Source organism: Maniola jurtina, chromosome 17 (genome assembly GCF_905333055.1).
Source record: "Maniola jurtina chromosome 17, ilManJurt1.1, whole genome shotgun sequence".
Taxonomy (NCBI): Eukaryota; Metazoa; Arthropoda; class Insecta; order Lepidoptera; family Nymphalidae; genus Maniola; species Maniola jurtina.
The window spans coordinates 812357-834350 of NC_060045.1; the positions used below are offsets into that span (position 1 = coordinate 812357).

Genomic DNA, 21994 nt, shown 5'->3' on the forward strand with positions numbered 1-21994 from the left:
ATATGAATAGGACGTCAATTTTTTAATTACAATTCCAGGTTTTGGAGTAAAATTAAACACCGAAGCCGAAAACATCCGGGCGTGTAACAAAAAGAGGAACGAACACATCTTGCTGAGAGGGATGTACGGGGCATCGGAACACGGTGGGCCGGCAGCCTGCTGGGCACGGATCTACGCATCGTCCTCCTGATTTACAGGGGGGTGGATACACTTCAGAACCGGCCAAGTGCGAGTCTGACTCGCGCACTGAGGGTTCCGTACTCGGGTATTTTTTCCAACATTTTGCACGATAAATCAAAAACTATCATACATAAAAATAAATAAAAATCTGTTTCAGAATGTACACGTAAAGCCCTTTCGTATGATACCCCACTTGGTATAGTTCTCTAATTTTGAAAATTGAAAATACTTATTATATTTTGTTCATGTAAACATTTTAATTTTTTTTTTTGCGATATAACCACAAATTCACGGTTTTCGGATTTTTTCTTTCTTGACAGGCGGACAGGCGGACAGACAGACAGACGGACAGACAGACAGACAGACAGACAGACAACAAAGTGATCCTATAAGGGTTCCGTTTTTCCTTTTGCGGTACGGGACCCCAAAAAGAGGAACGAACACAGCCGGCAGCCTGCTCGGATCTACGCATCGTCCTCCTGATTTACAGGGGGTAATATACTTTGTTTGTGTATAACAAACACGACGCGGTGCATTCCAATTTTGAAGACTTTTTTGTTTCGTTACTCTATACTCTATACTTTATAGAAGGGCGAATTGATGGGTATGTCACCGTAAAATTTACTTAAGGCACTTAGGTTCTATTAGGTAATAATATTATCAGGTGTTTCACTGGTTACTAAATTTTCGCTGCGGCATAAATAGATCTCACAATTATAGAGGTTCAAAATCTTTCCATAGTTCACAATCTCGCAAGATAGATTATAATCTAACCGTATTTACAATTTCACGGTAACATGTATTATACCTTTCATGTATAGTTCGCGACAGGTCAAGAAGGCAATCGGGGTGTGAGGCGGGGGGACGCCCCGCACACCCGTACGCCGCCCGCGCTATCCCACACCGGGTTAGCGCAGAGGCTGTGCGGGTGTGCGGGACGTCCCCAACCCGATTGCATTTTTGACCTCTCGCGTACTATGCTTAGTTAAGTTTCTGTGTAAACATCTTCATTCAAGTTCAAGTAAAGGGTTCAAAACGAGCGCCCTACGTCTGAGGCGTCTAAATATAACATCCTGCCTGTGTCGCCCTAAATCAATGATTCGCCACGACCGCCGCTACACTGTTAATTAGTTAACACGGCTGAAGGATAAGTATTTTTTTGAAAATGATGGTCAAGTCACAATGAAAAAGGTTTAGGCCATAGTCTGCCACGCTGGCCCAGTGCGGATTCACACACCTTTAAGAACATTGTGGAGAACTCTCAAGCATGCTGAATTCCTCACGATTTCTTCTTCACCGTTAAAGCAAGTAGGTTCCTACTATTTGATTCTTAAAGGTTGAATGGAACACACCCCGTCGGCTGAAAGCTTCGCTTTGGCGGGCTTTTGTTCCGAAAACCATGTTTTATATTTTAAAACGAATAAAATAATTTAAATATCCACTTGGTTAATGCCACTTATTAACCCTGGCTATAAGCTAAATATTAAAAATTCTATACAACTTTCACACTCAAGGATCATCAAGACCCCAGGGGCGGGTATATTGAGGGCTATGAATAGTTAACCATATTACGCGGTCGGGCTCCACACTCTCTGTTTATGATTACGACAAAGGGCCGGGGAACACGTGTCCTCTTAGCACGTGGGAACCTTTGTCATATCCACTTTAGAGACGCCTGCTTGTGAGTTCTGACTTCCTGGTACTAAAAATGGGGTTTTTCATACAATATGTACACATTTTTTTTTTCTTTATGTTCCACTAACTAAACCGTCCGCTATGCTCTTATGAAATTTAGAGCAAGCTATATTTTCAGTTATAGACTACCACAAGTATACCAGTTTTTTTTTAATTTATAGACTAGCGATTGGTTGCAAACGGACTAGGTTACTGGCAAGTGATGATGCAGCCAAAGATGGAGCACGCTTGCCTAGAAGATGTCATATATTCACTCTTGACTTAAAGGAACCCATAATAAAATTGGAATCGTTCAATATCCTAGCAGTTCTAACTAGAAACGAGGAGGCAAATCAATTCGTACGTGTCCGTAGAATTTCGACTAAGTACGGATGCAGAACTTGGGGATGCTTTGCAGTACGATAGTAGAAAGGATAAGGAGGAACCAGGTCAAAAAATTATTGGGCACACTCTCCGAAATATATCGTGTGAAATACTGATAGACGGAAAATATTGCGCCGATATTGCGAACTTTGAAGCTTAGAATTGACTATTTGACTTGAGTTTGACTGAGACATCCCACATTTTATTCCGGAAAATTAAAGAGTACCCATGGGATTCTTAAAAACCTTGGTATGGGACCTTGCGGGCGAAGTCGCGGGCATCATCCAGTATTCTAGTTACTATATGTATATGTAAGTATATTGAACTAAGACAAGTATCGATTATATGAAATCTTCTATGTGTATGTAGGTCGATAGTTTAATATTTAGGGCAGTATTACACAAGTCAGTTCATCCTTATGCTTCAGTAAAAGCACTACTTATGCACTCCATGGTGATTCAATGGAAAGAGCAATTAGTAGGTCATGTACACGTAATAGAAATTAGAGGCAAGGTACTGTCAGAGACAGAAATTATTTCTGCGAGCACAATAAACCGCGCTGGTGAAAATAAAAATAAGGAATAAAAACTGAATGTTTGTTAAAACTTTCTAGTTGTTTTGATCGGAATGACGAACTTTGGGCACAGTTTTAGCACAATCTCGGGCCGTTTTGCTAAGAAAACGTTAAAATTTTTATTTATTGGGCAAAAACTTCCGGATTTAAAAAATCGTATCGCAGATTTGATCGCATAGTATTTGAGGTTTTAATTTCACCATTTTGTTCGCTAGTTCCTCAAATATGTTACTGTAAATATTTTGAACCGTCGAATAGTTGATGAAAAATGTAAGTATCATTTTCTTAAAAATCACAAAAAAAGTTTTCAACCTCGGTAAGCTTTTACCACAAATCCGTGGAATATATGTTCGTCACTTGGTTTTCTACGGAGGTACAAAAAATATGTAAAAAAAAATGCCACAATCCCTTCAAATTTTTGTATGCAATTTCTTCTTTCTTAGGCTTTTTGTGGTTTTCATTTCAAAAAATACGAAGGAATCACTTGGAAGAAATATTTAGTTACTTGTAAACTAACTAAGACTAAATATTTAGTAACGTTTAGTTATTATAATAATACACTTGCGAGCGCGACTTTCCCCCGGTTGAATAAATTATGAAATTAAAATCATTATCTCGAGTGTACTGATACAGCGAACCCTACAGCATGGGTGAACATCTGGCAATGGGATAGCATAGTGTGATACATTACAGACATCAGATGTTATCTTCATATTACGGTAAGAGGTAAGGGGGTAATGGATTCAAAGTTCAAAGTATGAACAGCTGAATATCATCTATTATATCTGAATTTTTTACATACAAGTAATATATTGTAACGCATTATTATGTAAGTAATTATACCCAGGTTTTATAATACCTGCAGTGTTGGTAGATCCCCATTATGTGGACAAACAATATCAAACGAGTCGTAGGCCGATAGACCTACCTAAAGGCCGATTCACACCAAGCACGCACACGTGACAGTGCGTAGTGACGCGCGTGAATCCGTAGACATAAATGCACGCATTACGTCTACGCGAACGTTCACGCCACGCAAGCGGTAAGCCATGTCTCATACAGTTCCATATATTACAACGCAAAAGTACTCGCTACGTCTACGCTTACGCAGCCTGTGTGAACGAGCTGTAAACGACGCCAACCCGCGGCGTATGGAAGTCCCTATAATGCTAAATATGCATATGGAAGGAAAAAAGAGGAGAGGAAGGCCAAACAAAAAAATAGATAGATGGTCTACGTGAAAGAGGATATGTGGTAAACGGGGTGGAAAATGCGTTGACGTATGACAGAAATGAGTGGAAGAAAAAGACGTTGTGCCAACCCAGCATAGCGTGGGATAAAGGACGGGAAGAAGAAGATTAAGGGCAGTTTTGCAATACATCTGATTGCATCGCACGCACACGCAAGCACGTCATTAGCACGTAGACGCGCGGTGCAGGCGGGTGAGTGAACGCATCTAATTATACCCGCGCATTATTTACTATGCGCCGCCGCCCGCCGTCTAATCCTAATTAAATGTCTTCTTACTTTGCGCTTGCCGCGGTAAGCTGGATCATGTTTTCTTTGCATTCGAAGACATTTGAGCTAGAAATCTTGCTGGGTGGGCTGTGCCAAGTTAGCTTCTTTAGCAGAATCTCAAGTTTGCTCTCAAGTCAGCGCTGCGGTTTGAGCTTTGCGGTTGTTGACAATGTGTCAGTCAGTTAGTTTGACTAGCTGATTATTGAAACTCCTAGGCAGGTTTCCCGGCGTGAGAGTAACTCCATCGAGCGTCTTGTCGTGCAAAGCGAGGTGGAGGGCACTAGAGGGCGAGGAAAGTCGCCCATGCGATGGACTGACCAAATTAAGTCTGCTGAGGGCGTTCCATTGCATGAGTGTATCAGGCTGTCGGCCAGCAGCGAGAAGTGGCGAATGCTCGTGAGGCGTATAACATCTGCCCTCAAAGACGTTGCTTCGTGATGACCACGACCGCTCTGCCAAGAGTGTTACGACGAAGAAGAAGAAGAGGCAGGTTTCTTCACAATGTTTCCTTCATCGTTAAAGCAAGTGCAATTTAATTTGAATTTTGAACCGAAAAGTGAGAGGACTGTGTGTTAAAGCCTGGGACCTGGACCTTGGCTTTTCCACTGGTGACTAGACTATCACGTCAAAATTAATATCTTCAATTAATTTACTTTTATTGCTCTAATATAGCTGCAAATATAGCAGTTAAACTGTCAAAAGACAATAGAAACAAGCCGTTAGTAGTTAACGATGAAGACAAAAACAATTTAGCAATAGCTATCAATACTATCGTTAGACGCAGTCTCATTTGCGGTTCGGAGAAAGATCACACTTGAGATTTTTTGTTTTACAACTATTTTGCCCTTATTGTCTTGACGACGACAACGCAGAGACAGAACCATATCGAAGACAGTGCTATTTAGCTGCGTTTCCGTATATTATTTGATGCTGCTACAGACTTGTTCTGAATCGATCCTTATATAGAACAAACGTTCACATGAGAATATAACACCATGTGAACTCCAGATTCCAACTCCTCAATGCTGATTCTGCAGGATTGATGTGGTAAAGGAACAAACGCTAACTCAAGTTTAAGTGGACAGTCACAAATCATCTTCAAGAACAACCCATTGCCAGCTCACTACTGAGCACGGGTCTCTTCTAAGAATGAAAAGGTTTTAGGTCGTCTGCCATGCTAGCCCAGAGCGATTGACAGACCTCAAAATATGCCAAAATAACTATTTAAAAATGTAACTGACCCGCTGGGTCTCGCTTCAGTCATACAGCCAAAATATAAACCCTCTTTATTCCCTATCCTGTGGGCATTTCGGGAAATCTGGCATTATTCCTTGTCTACATTATGAAGGGAATCTCTGTGCATAATTCAGCTTTTGAGATCCAAAGGTTTGGGCTGACCGATGATGACTCAGTTAGAGTACGAGTCAAAACTTGTATTTCGTATGAAAATGTTGTCCTACGGATCCTATGCTTTTGATAGATACGATGCGACGTCGCATTAACGTGCTTTTCACATAAAATATAAATGGAACATGGCAATTTTTTGTCACGAGACTTGTCGCCAGTGTGCGCTTACAGTTACCTCCAATACTCATACAAGGGGAATGCGAGGGTGGCGGTATTTATAGTGTATTTCTCCATGGATTTATTTGGTTCATCTATAGCATCGGACGTCAAATGAGTCGTCAATCTTTAGGAATTAAAGTCAGTGAGTGGAGTAGTTTATGGCGTTACATTACTGACTGAGAACCTTAAGCGATTTATGGGTGACGTGTATTGCTCTTAAAATTCAGTTCAAATCTTTTTAAATCTGATCTTTAACTAACAAATCTTTAAGAAGATTTTACAACTTTTTTCGATTGAATTAGAAAAACCGGCCAAGTGCGAGTCGCGCCTCGCTCTTTTAGGCTTCCGTACAAAATTATGATCAACATATTTTGGGTGTATGAAATATTTTAATTCAGAGCTAGACATTGCAACAAACCGTTAAAGAAAACCCCAAAAAAATGTTCGTTTGTTATGGTCACAGCTTACAAACTACTTTAGCTGTTTAAATACAGTAGGTATATGGTACATAATATATTCCTAACTAGTTTGGTTTTTGAGATAAGCACACCCTGAAAAATATTTAAATTGAATTTCTAATTCAATAGTTGGTTTTGAGTCAACTCTCTAGAGCAATCACCAAAATTTCAGGTTGGTAGCTCATTTCACACTAATCACACTTATATTATAAAGGCGAAAGTTTGTATGTATGTTTGTTACTCCTTCACGCAAAAACTACTGGACGGATTTGGCTGAAATTTGGAATGAAGATAGATTATTCCCTGACCCGGAATTAACACATAGGCTACTTTTTATCCCGGAAAGAGATAAGTCCCACCGGATTTAAAAAACCTATATCATAGTTACCAATAAAACGCATATCGTGCATGCCAAATGCAGGCCGTATATGTATAGACCCTAGGAAGTAAATTTCGTAAAAAGTACACTAACCTCTTTCTCCTGGCTGGACTTGTCTGCGTGGATCCTGTCCCTCAGCGCCACCAGCTCCAGCGGCCAGCTCGACAGCTCCGCGTCAGGGTCCGACAGCAGCACCTGGGTTATCACAGCTTATTAGCTTTTCCAAAACCCTTCCACATTGCTCAGGTCCGAAAGCAACACTTATTTTATTTATTTATTTATCTGGAAAACTTTATTGCACTCACAAACATAATATGGTATACAGAAAAGATTAGAAGAAACTATACTAGATCGTGCAAAGGCGGCCTTATTGCTATAGCAATCTCTTACAGGCAACCTTTGGTGTACGGATTTAGTGACCAGAGCGCAGGATGGTTGCACAACTTGCACAAAGTTAAATTAATATGCTCAATGCTCATGCATGCACTTAATATCTCTCTCTGGAGGAACTCTCTGAGGAATTCGGACCTCCGAAGTCAGTCCCCCATTCAGATATTGATTTGGATCAACGCTGGTAAGCAGTAATAAAGTGATATGCACTATCATCCTAGACCACACCCTAAATCACCCATATTATAAATGCGAAAGTGTGTTTGTTTGTTGGTTTGATGCTTTGTCCTTCAATCACGGCAACGGAGCAACGGATTGACGTGGTTTTTTTCATGGGTATAGTTAAAGACCTGGAAAAAATCAAAGAGTACCTACGGGATTGTTAAAAAATTGGTTGTCTGTAAAGTCGGTTTACTGACGATAGTTGAACGTGACAACAAAGGCCGATTGTGCTTCTTTGTCGCTCGTTCTGCGCTCTCGCTTGCACTTCAAGCCTTACATGGAACGCCTCAGAGCGAGGTAACGCCGCATGAGTCATGTTTTTTCGTGCGTGCAGCCGGCTCTATCGAATTATAAGACGTTGTCACGTCAAAAACCTAAATCCACGCGGACGAGGTCGCAGGCTTAAGCTAGTAATATATTTATTATACACTATCGCACGAGCCTACACGTCCCTCAACAAATCATAAATATAGATACATCGACTGGACAGGAAATATAAAACAAAAGCATATAATCATAACCTCTTATCACTTCAAGGCACACACTCCAAGCACATTAACACTTGTAAATGAAATCCTAACTATTCTTCTTCTGTGTTATATCAACAATTAATCAATACAATTGCAATTGAGACAACTTGATAGACAATTTAAACGTAATTTCTATAAAATCACAATATTGAACGGCCAACGGTCGGTAACTGTCGTCCAACATAAAAATTCTCATCGTAAACTTACAATTAGATCCGTCATTTTGTTCTTCATACACAAAAGTCAAATGAATTTTTCAATTACCCACACTTTTAGGATTTTTTTTTTAACTGACTTTTAAGGTTACGAGTTCTAGCCTTTTAAGACTTAAACTCAAATAATGATAAAATTAAACGTCACAATAAGTACAGATTAACGAGATAATAACACTTTAGTCGAGTTGATTCATAGTTTACAAGAATTACTTGAGAAATATCAATGTCATGTTTAAGAAAACGTTCGCAAACTAAAAAAAAATTGTTAACTCAAAAACTATTCACTCAATTTCACTATAGTCACATATATAGAAATCTTTTATTCGTCACAATGCACAAATCTTTGCCACAGCTTCTGTACTACTGAGGATAATTATTAATATAACATAGGTACATAACATGGCATACGACCCTACCCTTATCAGTTGCTACTGCTAATGTATTGTAAACAAACGAAGTAAGTACCTACCTACCGTTTGTTTTGGTTATTGCTTTGTACTTTATTGCTTAAAGAATAAGGCCCTTATATTTCAGGTATGATACCAACAATAATTTGTTTATATTATGACGATTTTCGTTAACTAGCAGTCCTAATTCCTAATTAACTGATTTGTTATTATTTGGTATTAACTTCCCAGAGTCGAAAGGGGTTTTACGTAAATACCTAATTCTTATTAGGGTTTCTGTAATAAACAAGTGTAAATTAATTTATAACGCCCCCGACAAATGAAGGTTACAGTAACTAGAAAAGAGCTGATAACTTTCAAACGGCTGAACCGATTTTCTTAGATTATAGCTAAGAACACTCTCCATCAAGCCACCTTTCAAACAAAAAAAAAACTAAATTAAAATCGGTTCATTAGTTTAGGAGCTACGACGCCACAGACAGATAGGTACACAGATGCACAGATATACACGAACCACGTCGAACTTATAACACCCCTTTTTTTTGGGTCGGGGGTTAAAAATATCTAAGCATGATATATTAAGCTCAGAATACTGGGAAGTCCTGCCCTCATACTAGCTGCTTTTATAAATAAAGATCCTGGTTCGAAACTCATGACCAAGAAACGAAATAAAAAAAAACCGGCCAAGTGCGAGTCAGGCCAGTTTTTTTTTTCAAACAAAATGAGTGTTTGCAGACAGCGTGGTCAAAAACTGGGTCATTCATGCGAAAAATGTCACTCGTTTTTTGGCTTGGCGCCAGTCGTAGTCCATAATATATCAAAACGAGTGCGTTCACTCGACGATGAGTGTACGAGTACATCACTAAATATAGAGCAAAACTTGCAATGTATTATTTTTGCTACTTAGAAATGGGTATTACTGATTTTATGGAGGATTTATCAAATGGGTTTACAGCGGAAACGAGGATTTGTGCTTTGATCTTGACAAAGGTCTCACACGGTCTACTAAGTACGTGTAGGTACGTGTTGTATACGTACTTACTTCTTAAACCGTAATTTGAGACCTTGGATGTAGTATAAGCCTTGGATTGTTGATTTTAAAGTTACAATAATAATAATATGAATATTATATAAATGATAAAAAACATGGATTTGACACGCTCCAGCAATGCGCGGGGCTGCAATTGCTTGTATAGTATGGAATATTATTGTAAATTGAAAAATTGAAAAGAGCAACCGCCGAGTTTCTTGCTGGTTCTTCTCGGTAGGAACGGCATTCCGAACCAGTGGTAAATTATTTGAAAGATCAAAAGCACTTGTAAAAGTTTATTTGAATAAAAATCTATTCTATTCTATTCTATGGAAGTGATAAGGATGCATTTATACGTATCAGGGATGAAAGGCCGGACGAAGTCGCGGTAAATCCTTTTAGGGTTCCGTACCTCAAAAGGAAAAAAAGGGACCCTTATAGGATCACTTCGTTATCTGGACGTCTGTAGAGTCTGTCAAGAAAACCTATAGGGTACCGTTGCCCTAGAATCAAGAAATTTGGCAGTTAGGTAAGTCTTATAACACAAGGAAAAAATCCGAAAACTGTGATTTGATAGGTAAAGTTAACCCTAGACTGCGATCTCACCTGGTGATAAATGATTATGCAGTCTAAGATGGAAGCGAGCTAACTCGGAAGTATAGTAGTTTCCTTAAACCTATAGTCCATACCCTGATTGGTTTCTACAAGCCATCATACCAGAACGGTAAATCGCTTGGCAGTACAGCTTTTCCGGTAGGGTGGTAATTGGCCATGGAAGAAATCTCCCATCTGACAAGACCAGAGACTATAGAAATTATAAATTCGCCTAATTACGGGAATTAAACCCGGGACCCCCCCATTAATAAGACCACAGAGCTCACCACTGCGCCAGAGAGATCACACCTCTCATTATATCTCAGACATACTTGTACTTTTCCCGGTACTTACTCGTACTCAGCCGGGTATACTTAAAGAATACCCAGCTGAGTTTGTTGTGGGCTCTTCTCAGACTTGGGCGCGTTTGGAACCCTCGTAGCTTTAGTTTTAAGTTACGTAATTAATTATCACCACTATATCGTATAAATGTAATTGTACCTACTTTGAATAAATGATTTTGACTTTTACTTTTCCATGGGCGTCCTCCTGCATGTTTACCAACCGCCATATTAGTTTTACTGTGACGTCACATGCGGACACGCACTGACAATACATCTATGTATTTACAGAAATGCGCTGAGCACTTACAAGATAAACTATAGATTACTGACTGACTGACTAATTAGATGGATAATGATTTCTGACTGGTTGACTACAGAAATCCTTTGGAAAGGTAAATAAATGGAGTGGAACTTACGCGTCTCAAATAAAATTGCAAATCACGATCCGGCATGCCTTTTCCACATTGTATTCACACAAGTTCACAACAAACACAAAAACCGCACTCAAAATTACTAGATTTAATGTTTAGGTACTTTAAATATTATATCGATAAAACTATGGTAACACTAGTTTTTTGATAAATTTTTAAGTTCAATTTGAATATTTTTTGGAGAACATTCCAAAAATCGTGGAAGTTTCCAATCACTTGATGAAAATAAAGTTTTTTTGCCGATGACACCATTCAAAACAGAATCTCCACAACAACTGAAGAAGTACGGACCTTGCTCTATTTCGATGCGGCAAGGGAGTGAGAACTTCATTTTATTAATGGTTAACTTTTTGTCCACTGGCGCTTGTCCAAAATGCGTGCGTAGGCCCAACAGTACACGATAAGGTACTTTGCCCACTAAATGTTGACGGACAAAAATTTTTTTGACGTGACAACGTCTTATAATTCGATAGCGCCGGCTGCACGCACGAAAAAACATGACTCATGCGGCGTTACCTCGCTCTGAGGCGTTCCATGTAAGGCTTGAAGTGCAAGCGAGAGCGCGGAACGAGCGACAAAGAAGCACAATCGGCCTTTGTTGTCACGTTCAACTATCGTCGTAAACCGACTTTACAGACAACTAATTTTTTTTTTTTCATTCAGATACAATTTAGACCTTGACTACAAACTCACTTACTGGTAAGTGATGATATGCAGTCTAAGATGAAAGCGGATTAACCTGGAAGGTGTATGGCAGTTTTTAGGGTTCCGTACCTCAAAAGGAAAATCGGAACCATTATAGGATCACTTTGTTATCTGTCTGTTTGTCCATCTGCCGTGTTTGTCAATAAAACCTATAGGGGAATTCTCGTTGACCTAGAATTATGCGCAGGTAGGTAGGTCTTATAGCACAAATAAAGGAATAAATCCGAAAATCGTGAATGTGTGGTTCATCACAAAAAACCAGCCAAGGGCGAGTCAAACTCGCGCACCGAGGGTTCCGTACTCGGGTATATTTTCCGACATTTTGCACGATAAATCAAAAACTATAATGAATGAATTAGAATGAATAAATCGACCCGTCATTAGAATACAATAAACAGAACCACAATATCACGTAGCACATAAAGACGCGGATATCAGCTAGTGTAGGTGCAATGTAGTAAACAAGTGGTCTAGGTGTTTGGAGTGGCAATTAGGCGAGCCGACCCCATTGCGTTTGGCAACACCAAGATTTCCGGGTGTAATGTACTGCAAATATGATTGCTGATATGTCTACACATGTGATTTTAAACAGATTTAAAATAAAGATGCGACTTTCCAACATCTGTCTGCGGCGGATGCTCGACTATAACTTAGGTTAGGTACATTGATAGGAAAAAACCAGCCAAGTGCGAGTCAGACTCGCGCACTGAGGGTTCCGTACTCGGGTATTTTTCCAACATTTTGCACGATAAATCAAAAACCGATAAATAAAAATCTGTTTTAGAATTTACAGGTAAAGCCCTTTCATATGATACCCCACATGGTATAGTTATCTTACTTTGAAAATTGAAACACGTTTTAATTTTTTTTTAATGATGTTACCACAAATTCCCGGTTTTCAGATTTATTCCTGTATTTGTGCTATAAGACCTACCTACTTGCCAAATTTCATGATTCTAGAACAACGGAAAGTATCCTATAGGTTTCTTGACAGACACGACGGACAGACAGACAGACAACAAAGTGATCCTATAAGGGTTCCGTTTTTCCTTTTGAGGTTCGGAACCCTAAAAACGCGAATAACCTCAAGAAACTTATGTTCACTGGGAAGATCGCAAGGAAGAGATCCCGGGGACTTAGCCCAAGATATTGAACTGACCAGACAATGCCGTCCTTTTGATAAAAAGCGGACCCGAAAAAGTGGTGTTTGAGTTATCGCAAAAAAAATTGGTATAAAAAAATGATGTTTCTGAAAAGTATATGCTACGCAGAATCAAATTTAAAACTGAAAGCTTCCATTTCCATTCCAAACCATTTCGTTCAAACATCAGTGAGTGAGAGAGACAAAGAGAGCGCGAGAGTGAGAGAGGCGAAGGGAGTGAGGAAGAGAGGGAGTGAGGAAGAGAGAGAGGGAGAGGAGGAGAGAGAGAGAGACAGGGAGAGATAAGAGTTTACGCAATGAAAAGAAAGGTATTTATTAAAGTTCAGGCCGCAGCTTAGTTACACTCTATTGCGTCGTAAGTCACTAAGTATAGTTACTTTTTCTTGAAGTGTAAGAATTCTCTGATCGTAGGTCAAATAGAATGATGATGATCACGGTTACTTCATCCAAGAAACAACAACCAAAATCGATCCATAATCTCCAAATTCCTTTAGAGCATTATAAATATCGCATAAAACTTTCAACAAACAAAATATACCACATAAATCCGGCATGTGTTTACATTGTGGCAATGCGTCGACCATCACGTGTGGGATATGGGTTAAATATTGGGCGCTCATCTGTTGCAATACTTAACCTAGCGAAGAGGCTATAAAAATATTATGATGTTTTATTAGTTTACAAACGCTTTCCAATGTATACTAGCTTTTCCTCTACTTCTTTTTTTTAATTCAGATACAAGTTAGCTCTTGACTGCAATCTCACCTGGTGGTAAGTGATGATGCAGTCAAGATGGAAGCGGGCTAACTTGGAAGGGGTATGGCAGTTTTTATCAAACCCACACCCCATTGGTTTCTAACCGGTATCAGAACGATAAATCGCTTTAATCGCTAAACGGGTGGTAACTAGCCACAGCCGAAGCCTTCCACCAGGCCTGACCAGAGATTTAGACATTATAGAATTCCAAACCCTGTCAGGGTTTATACCTTTTTGTACCTGTATCAGGAAATAAATGAAATTGAATTGAATTGAGGAGTGTACCAACCTGCAGCTGCTCCTGCATCTCGCGCAGCACCTGCTTGCGCACGTCGTCATCGCGGCTCGCGTCCTGTGCGGCGGCGCGTTACACACACGGGCGGTTAGCAAGCGGCATTCCAGCATGCACCAACATAACGTTACATTAGGGCCCGAGTGCCAAAGCCCTGAGTGCAACTCTTCAAGTCAACTATATACTTCCATTCAATCTTTTTGGCGACTCAAAAATGGTAGTACTGTACATTTTTTTAGGGTTCAGTAAAAACGGAGTCCTATGAATTTCACTCTGCTGTCTGTCCGTCTGTCTGGATCATGTCACAGGTATCTAGCTCATAGACGAAATGAGTTAAAAACCTGAAATTTTGGTATTTGGTGTAAAACTTTGAACCAAATATTGAATTAGAAATTCAATTAAATTATTTTTTTATTTTATACAGATACAAGATAGCCCTTGACTGCAATCTCACCTGGTGGTAAGTGATGATGCAGTCTAAAATGGAAGCGGGCTTGGAATGGGTATGGCAGTTCGGAAAAACAGAGACGGAAAATGTATCAGGCATTTAAAACGTCATGCATTGTGACGCGACTCATGAGTATAACAAACATGTCACGTGTATAATTCTATCAAAATGATATATGCTATACACAACGTTTTGCCATAAGTTTCTCAACGATCTAAGGCTGAGATCAATAGAGTGTACTTTGCCTTTGCTCAGACTTAAGTTTCAATTACAAGTCTAAATTAAAAATTTATAACACCCCCGACAAGTGAAGGTTACAGTAACTAGAAAAGAGCTGATAACTTTTAAACGGCTGAACCGATTTTCTTGAATTATAGCTAAGAACACTCTCGATCAAGCCACCTTTCAAACCAAAAAAAACTAAATTAAAATCGGTTCTTTAGTTTAGGAGCTACGATGCCACAGACAGATACACAGATACACACGTCAAACTTATAACACCCCTCTTTTTGGGTCGGGGGTTAAAAACAAGACAGATTTATGCCAGCGGTGTAACGCTGTCTCGTTTTGACAGTGTTAAGTTTGAGCAAAGTCAAAGTGCGCTCTATAGATCTCACCCTAAATGACACGCAAACTTGAAAAGTTGCACTAAAGGACTTGTGTACAGGGTTCATGTGTAGATGACAAAGGGGTGGGGGCCTGTTTATAAAATTGGGACCCTAAGGGTATCAACATCTAAATATATTGAAGTTCAGTTCATCGAGTAGCATATAACGCATTCGCATTAAATAAATAATAATTATAAATGGAATTATAAAGATTTTGATGAATTGGCAAAAGGAATATATGTGAAGCGAATAAGACAAATTAAGAGGGTTGCAATTTTACCAAAAACATTTTCTAGACTGATCCTGAAATGGTTTTCGGATTCAGAGATCCGAAAACCGGTCTGAATTTCGTCAAATTTTTCATTTTGTCCACAAAAAAACATTTTATAAACAGGTCGTAAAGTTTGAGAGTAAAAGAGATAAAACTTAAATAAGGATTATTATAAGGTTTCCAAAAATTCCCATTTGGTTCCGAAAGATCTGAGGTATCCAAGATGGGTGCTCGCATGAGTATGTATGGTAGTGATTTTGTACATTGATTGTATTTACAATTATAGAAACATTCATAACACCTTTTTAGTATAGGAAACACCATAGCGAAAAAGTTATACAGTCAACCTTATGTAAATTATTTTGTTGATTACCCACCTATCATAATTTTTATGGGACTTTTGGGTGGCGCATCGTGTCGAACAAAAGTCCCAAAAATATAGGAAATATATATAGGAAATTTAAATATATATAGGAATAGCAAGGTTTTTTTTATATTTTTGCTAGAATTCATGATTCTTATCAGTTTAATGCTAGCAAAACGAAAAGTCCAATCTGAGCACAAGGTGTATTTGCAAAAACAGTCAAAACACAGTTGTCAAATACAGGCTTATCTATTTAATCCTTAGCCTATGACCTGCGCAAATAGCCATGTTGCAACTTCAGGTTGGACTACTTCTTGTGCGCGCACTATCCTTTCATTGTAGTAGGTACTACGCCAAAGAAATTTTTACTATCACCGCTTTGGTTATATTATATTCAGGATTTCTCAAAATCCTTTCTTGAGTCTATGTTAGAGAGAACCTGCGTGCCAAAATCCTTTAAAACCAGTAGTTTGAGCTGTCAGTTGATATGACAGTCTATTTCATAACTTAAATTTAAGTTAGATTGAGATTCAAAAAATATTTTATTCAATTAGACTTTTACAAGTACTTTTGAATCGTCAAAAGCATCTACCACTGGTTCGGAATGCCTTTCCTACCAAGAAGAACCAGCAAGAAACTCTGCTCGATTGTTATCACTTGAGAAGAATATAATTAACAAACATACTGGTTGACTGTATAACTATGTATTATAATCTCTGTATGCTATGGGGGTACCACCACACTTATCATGACAGACAGAGAAGTGAGCTACTGACCTTCTCTAGCTCTAAGTCGATGTCCTGCTGGTACAGTGACACATTGTGTTCTGTGTTGTCTGTGGTTTGGATGTGGGCTTTTAGACGAGTTATCTGGGGACAAAATATGAGCGATTTATTTATGAGAAAGCTAGGTTACTCAGTGGGGATGAAGAGAGCTATGCTTGGAGTTTCTCTACGACTATGTGATCAAATCAATCAAATTAGAAATGAGAGGATCCAAAGTAACCGACACAGCTCAACAGGTTGCGAAACTGAAGTGACAATGGGCAGGGCACTGAAAAACCGGCCAAGTGCGAGTCAGACTCGCGCACTGAGGGTTCCGTGCTCGGGTATTTTTTCCAACATTTTGCACGATAAATCAAAACTATTATACATATAGGATACTTCCCGTTGACCTAGAATCATGAAATTTGGCAGGTAGGTAGGTCTTATAGCACAACTACAGGAATAAATCTGAAAACCGCGAATTTGTGGTTACATCATTAAAAAAATTAAAATGTGTTTCAATTATCAAAGTAAGATAACTATACCAAGTAGGGTATCATATTAAAGGGCTGTACGTATACATTCTAAAACAAATTTTTATTTATTTTTATGTATGATAGTTTTTGATTTATCGTCCAAATTGTTGGAAAAAATAACTGAGTACGGAACCCTCAGTGCGCGAGTCTGACTCGCAATTGGCCGGTTTTTTGTTAAGTTTTCGCTTGTGTCACAAAGGATTACACGCGATACTATGATAGCATACACTGTATTATAAGCACAGACGTTGGAAAAAGAATTCATATTCATACATGCGGTTCCACATAATATTTAAGACCAATGTACTTGTATATTATACCATATTCTAGCAAATAAACACTTCTTATTCTTATTCTTATTCTACAAAAAATTACCCGTTGAACTTCTGAAATACCTACTAACCCAAAATTTGCTGTGTTCCAATATGGTTTGCAGGGTGGCAGTAACGCAAGACCTCGACATGTGGGAGTCCCTACAAGAGACCTATATCCCGTATTGGACGTCCATCGCTTGACGACTATACCAATGAGACAGTTAATCATCAATACCTGGTCCTCAAACGCAACGACGGTCTCTCTGTGCCTCGCCTGTAACTCGTCAACGTAGGCGATGTGCTCGGCTTTCATCTCCAGCAGCTGGTGTTCCAGCTTCTTGTTGATCTGTTTCAGCGTGCTCTCCACCAGGGTGGATGTCTGCAGGAGTAGAGGTTTTTTTTAAACCATTCAAGTGAAAGTCGAACTCGTACACGTAAGGGTTTCTCCTCTCAGAATATGAAGGGTTTGGCCATAGTCCACGATACTGGCCAAGTGGGAAACGGCAGAATTCACACACCATTGAGAACATTATGGAGAATTCTCAGGCATGCAGGTTTCCTCACGATGTCTTCCTTCACCATTAAAGTAAGTGATACTGAATTGCTTAAAACGCACATTGCTCCGAAAAGTTAAAGGTGCAGTAGACCATGAATATGAAATGGCACTAATAAAATAAACATGAGTAACCTCCATATTAAGTGAGCTGAAATCCACGGAGCGAGTTCGTCGCTTCGCATCTCCCGCGGCCAGGTCGTACTCCAGCTCACACGCCGAGCCCGCGGGCGACACCCGCGACCGCGCGTGCCACACCTCCTCCGAGTAACTGCAAATATCATTGTTTTCTTTTAAACACCTAAACATTCTCCTACGTGCCTACGACTCCCGACTTCCACCATTTTTTTTCAAGTACCTATAGTCCGCTACAGGTTGAGATGTATGCAATCGGGGTATATAAATATGCTGCTTATTGTAATTGTTAGACTTACCCTTCTTTCCTGAGCAGCATAAAATAATAGAACTAATATTAGTATTATATCAACAAACAAAAACTTAGAAAATTAATTTTTGGCTAAGTGCTACCCGTGCGCATTAACATGGCACCTGGCTCCAAAACAACCCTCCTCCCACTTCCCCGCGCGATGCCCCGCTCTCGCCGTGCCGCCGCGCGAGATCAGTAGCGGCACGGGTAGTAAGGTTGATATCGGCTGGGATCTATAGAATAGAGCATACTTTGACTTTGCTCAGACTTAAGTTTAAGCTAAAACAGACAGGGACAGATTATTTTCAGCGATATAACACTATTTTAATAAGTCAAAGTCAAAGTGTGTTCTATAGATCTCAACCAAAGACTTTCGGTGGCAAAACAAACACACAAACTCCGAAAACTACAACCGTTTGGCACGACGTTCTATATCTAGCAAACAAACATATAATATAGTAAAACTATAGCATCAAGCGTATCTTAAAAAAGCGTATTTTAAGAAAGATAGAAGCAGTTAGTAACAATTACCTTCGTTCCATATCCGAGCATTTCTTCTCAAAGTATGTCCTTAAATTCTCCATCTCTTTCTCATGTTTGACGCTTAACTCCTCTCTCAAAGCGTCGATATCTGCATTACCCGCTTTAACCGAACTTAAAAGCTCTCTTAAGCGTCTCGACTCCACTATACTAGCTTGTTTATCCTGCTTCATTTGCGTTTCTAGCTCTTTTATGTCAGTGTCAAAATCTACCCTCATTTTACCAATTTCGTCACACAACAAATGAATTAAACTCTCACGCAATTTATTCTTCATATTATCTTCTATGCACCCTTCAAAATTGTTTAGTATAAGCGTCAATTTGTTTTCGAAACCCGTTTGGAATTCGTCTGATGAACTAGATCTTAAATCAGATTTTGAGTAGTTCACAGTTATCTCTTCTCTATCCATATCTTTTTCTCCATTTGAACTTTGTAGGGACGTAGTACCGCTCATCAATGCTGAGTAGTATTTTGTAGAGTCACCTTTTATCAAGCTTTGGTATTTGATGAAGTCGGATAGGTGTGCTTTGATCGTATCGTGTTCAGATTGAGACTTTTCACCAATAATATGCTGTAGGTTCTGTACTTCGTTCGTGAGGTGGTCATTTTCGTGTTTAAGGTGTTCCCGTTCGTCGACGGAACGCTGCAATGAGACCGTTAGTTCCTCGATTAGTTCGTCGCGTTTTGCAATAGCTTCTTCCAAATGCACAAGCTGGAAAGGACAGATTGGAAGCCTGTAGAACATTTATACACAAAACATAAGACTTGAAAGGAAAAAGATACAGCTCAGCTTGTGTGGGCCTCTTCTCAGACTAGGACACATTTGGAACCCTCCGTAGCTTTCGTTTTCAAACATTGAGTAACTCACTTCCATTTACTAATTAATACATAGTTTTGAAATAATATCTTTGAATTTTTTTATATTTAACAGCTAAACAGTTTCCAAAATAGTGCTAAATTGAAGGACCATTACATGAATAAAGCTGTTTCAAGGTCAGCAGCCGACAGCAAGATCAGATATCCCACAGGAAAGAAAATCATCATCTTCATCTCAACCCTTTGCTAACTCAGGTCTCCTCTCAGAATGAGAAGGGTTTAGTAAATAAATTGTTGAAATAGGAAGTAATTAAAAGTTTCGAATTCCATTAGTGATTAATGGAAAGGGGTCACAACCCACAGCAATGAGGGATATGATGCAGAGAGACTGGTAATTTTGCAAGGGTTCAATTCCATCTATCTTTTTCCTTTAGTCCATGCACAAAACAAGACACAAATGCAAGCACAATATTATGTATGAAAGTCACAAATTATTATGTATAGAAGTCAAAAGTCAATACTTTATAATAAGAAAAGGACATCCTTATTAATAAAAAATCATGTTTCACATATGAAAATACTTAAAAATCTCTTCAAAATGTTATATTTTAAATTGTAAACAATTTAATCAAATGACAGTAAAGATTAAGTTGACAAGTAAACTTTATATACAGAGACTATACAAAGGTATTTCATTTCAAACTTATTCAAAAAAGTTTATACATAGTGAGGTTTTAGTTAACAACTTCTTGGATAAATTCCAGATATTTTGTTTACTCTTTAATTATGATTTTTTAAATAATTTAATTACTTACCTATTTATTACAGGTAAAAAAAATCTACAAATAAAATACATAAGTATTCAAAAAATACTATATTGAGGCATAAATAAATAAAAATGTGCAATCATTATTTAACATTCAATTTCACAAGCATTCCAGACATGCGATTAAACATTTTAATGGTGCAAGCATAGGATGCAATAGGTGTTAATAGTACAAGTAAGGTAGCATAGAACACCAAGACCACATAGACCAGGCAAACCAAGCAACAAACCCCATATAAAATCAATACCTTCACATTAAATTCCTCACAAATGGTTTTATAATCTGTGCTCATAGTCGTAAAGGACATAGTCTCATCTGGTATAAAAGATTTAGGTGGTGTAACATCCTTACTACATTTCTCTTTTAAGTCATCCTCAATAATTATTTCTTCAATTAAAACATCTTGTTCAATCTTTTCACTTCCCGAACTTGGTGTCAAGGATTTGTCAGGAGTGCACTCTTTTAAAGGGGAAGAACTATCTTCAAATACTTCCTCTATCTTAACCCCCTCATTTGCACCAACAAGGCAAGGCGATAACAGGTTCTGAAACACTGGTATTTGCTCCAATGTTGGGCCAATTACAGTGCTGCCACTTGGTGGAGGCCCAAATATGATTTTCGCAGCTTGTAGGGGAAACTTAGGAGCACCTTGTCCTCGAATATCCAACTTGATGATCTCTTCTGATCCAGAACTACACTGGTCGAGAGATTTTGGACTTTTTTCAAGAGACGGACTGGATTCATTGGGTAAGTTTGTACTATCAGGATTTTCATTAAGGCTAAAATTAAGTGAATCTACATATTCGCTTCTCGGTGAGTGTTGAGGTGTATTATTGCTAGAATCTTTAGATATAGGTTTACTTTTTTGTGCATCTTTAGATGTGTCCGAGGATAATGCAAGTATGACGGGGCTTTCCTCACTTATGCGGTTATCTGATTGGTAAATTTCTAGGTTCCACGATGTACTGTGATGAGATGAATCTTGTTGATTTGGGCTTAAAGCTGTAACTTGACTTAACGGTGGGTTTAAAGAACTATCTTTTATGTTATCGCTTGTTTCAGGTTTAGGTAAGTCCTGTGATTGTGAGGGGCCTGGCTCAGACTCTGTAATAGAGTACTCGGCTTGGGGAATGTGTTCAGATATCGATTCTGTCGTAACATCGTCGTTATCGTGAGATACATCGCGAACCACTTCCTGCTCACTTTCTCTCGTCACAATTTCAGAGCCCGTATCTTTGTCAACGGCTTCTACAGTGGGAATTTGTTGTGAATGTACGACATCCGGAAGGACATGCTAAAAATATACAGAAATTATAAATAAATCGGTGAAATTTCGTAACTTATAAGAACGCGGGAACTGTAACTTTGCATAATTCGGTCAATAATGCGGGTCCATAATCGCTTCATGAAAACCAAATGATACTCTGGCAGAGATATGAAGTTATCGAGATGCCCGTATCCTTTTTGTATAAAAATAACTTACGAAAATAATTATTTCTATCGGTACAAATTACGTTCTTGATACTAGCAGGATAAATCATAACGGTTACCTTATTTTCCGACGTTTGTGGCAGATCTTTTTGGGTTTCATCCATAATTTAATAAAATCATAGTAATATCGTCAATGTAATTCATAAAAAAGTCAGTAAACCTGTCGTCAGGACGACGTTTTTTCAAACAAAATACGACAGAACAACACAAAACACAAACGCCA

General features: G+C 38.7%; 1 protein-coding gene and 1 long non-coding RNA gene across 10 annotated transcripts in view; one reads left to right on the forward strand and one right to left on the reverse strand.

The window, feature by feature from the left end:
* LOC123873987 (pericentrin-like) overlaps positions 1 to 21994 on the reverse strand; it is a 63133-nt gene extending 41139 nt beyond the window's left edge. For 3 of the 9 annotated variants that reach the window (XM_045919119.1, XM_045919117.1, XM_045919122.1), the window contains exons 1-9: positions 21831 to 21994; positions 20528 to 21574; positions 18628 to 19349; positions 18104 to 18112; positions 17805 to 17940; positions 17352 to 17495; positions 16279 to 16371; positions 13809 to 13871; positions 6827 to 6928 (exon numbers count right to left, since the gene is read on the reverse strand). In XM_045919119.1, the coding sequence (XP_045775075.1) occupies positions 6827 to 6928; positions 13809 to 13871; positions 16279 to 16371; positions 17352 to 17495; positions 17805 to 17940; positions 18104 to 18112; positions 18628 to 19349; positions 20528 to 21574; positions 21831 to 21875 (2361 nt within the window). In that variant the 5' untranslated portion in view covers positions 21876 to 21994. Of the gene's footprint in view, positions 1 to 6826; positions 6929 to 8082; positions 8232 to 10881; positions 10933 to 13808; positions 13872 to 16278; positions 16372 to 17351; positions 17496 to 17804; positions 17941 to 18103; positions 18113 to 18627; positions 19350 to 19974; positions 19996 to 20527; positions 21575 to 21830 lie in introns of those variants that run through there. The other 6 variants (XM_045919121.1, XM_045919118.1, XM_045919120.1 and 3 more) reach the window with 6 other exon arrangements.
* LOC123873993 lies at positions 3034 to 15832 on the forward strand. The gene is made up of 3 exons (XR_006797818.1): positions 3034 to 3045; positions 9196 to 9199; positions 15733 to 15832. It is a non-coding gene; the product is annotated as an uncharacterized LOC123873993 (long non-coding RNA).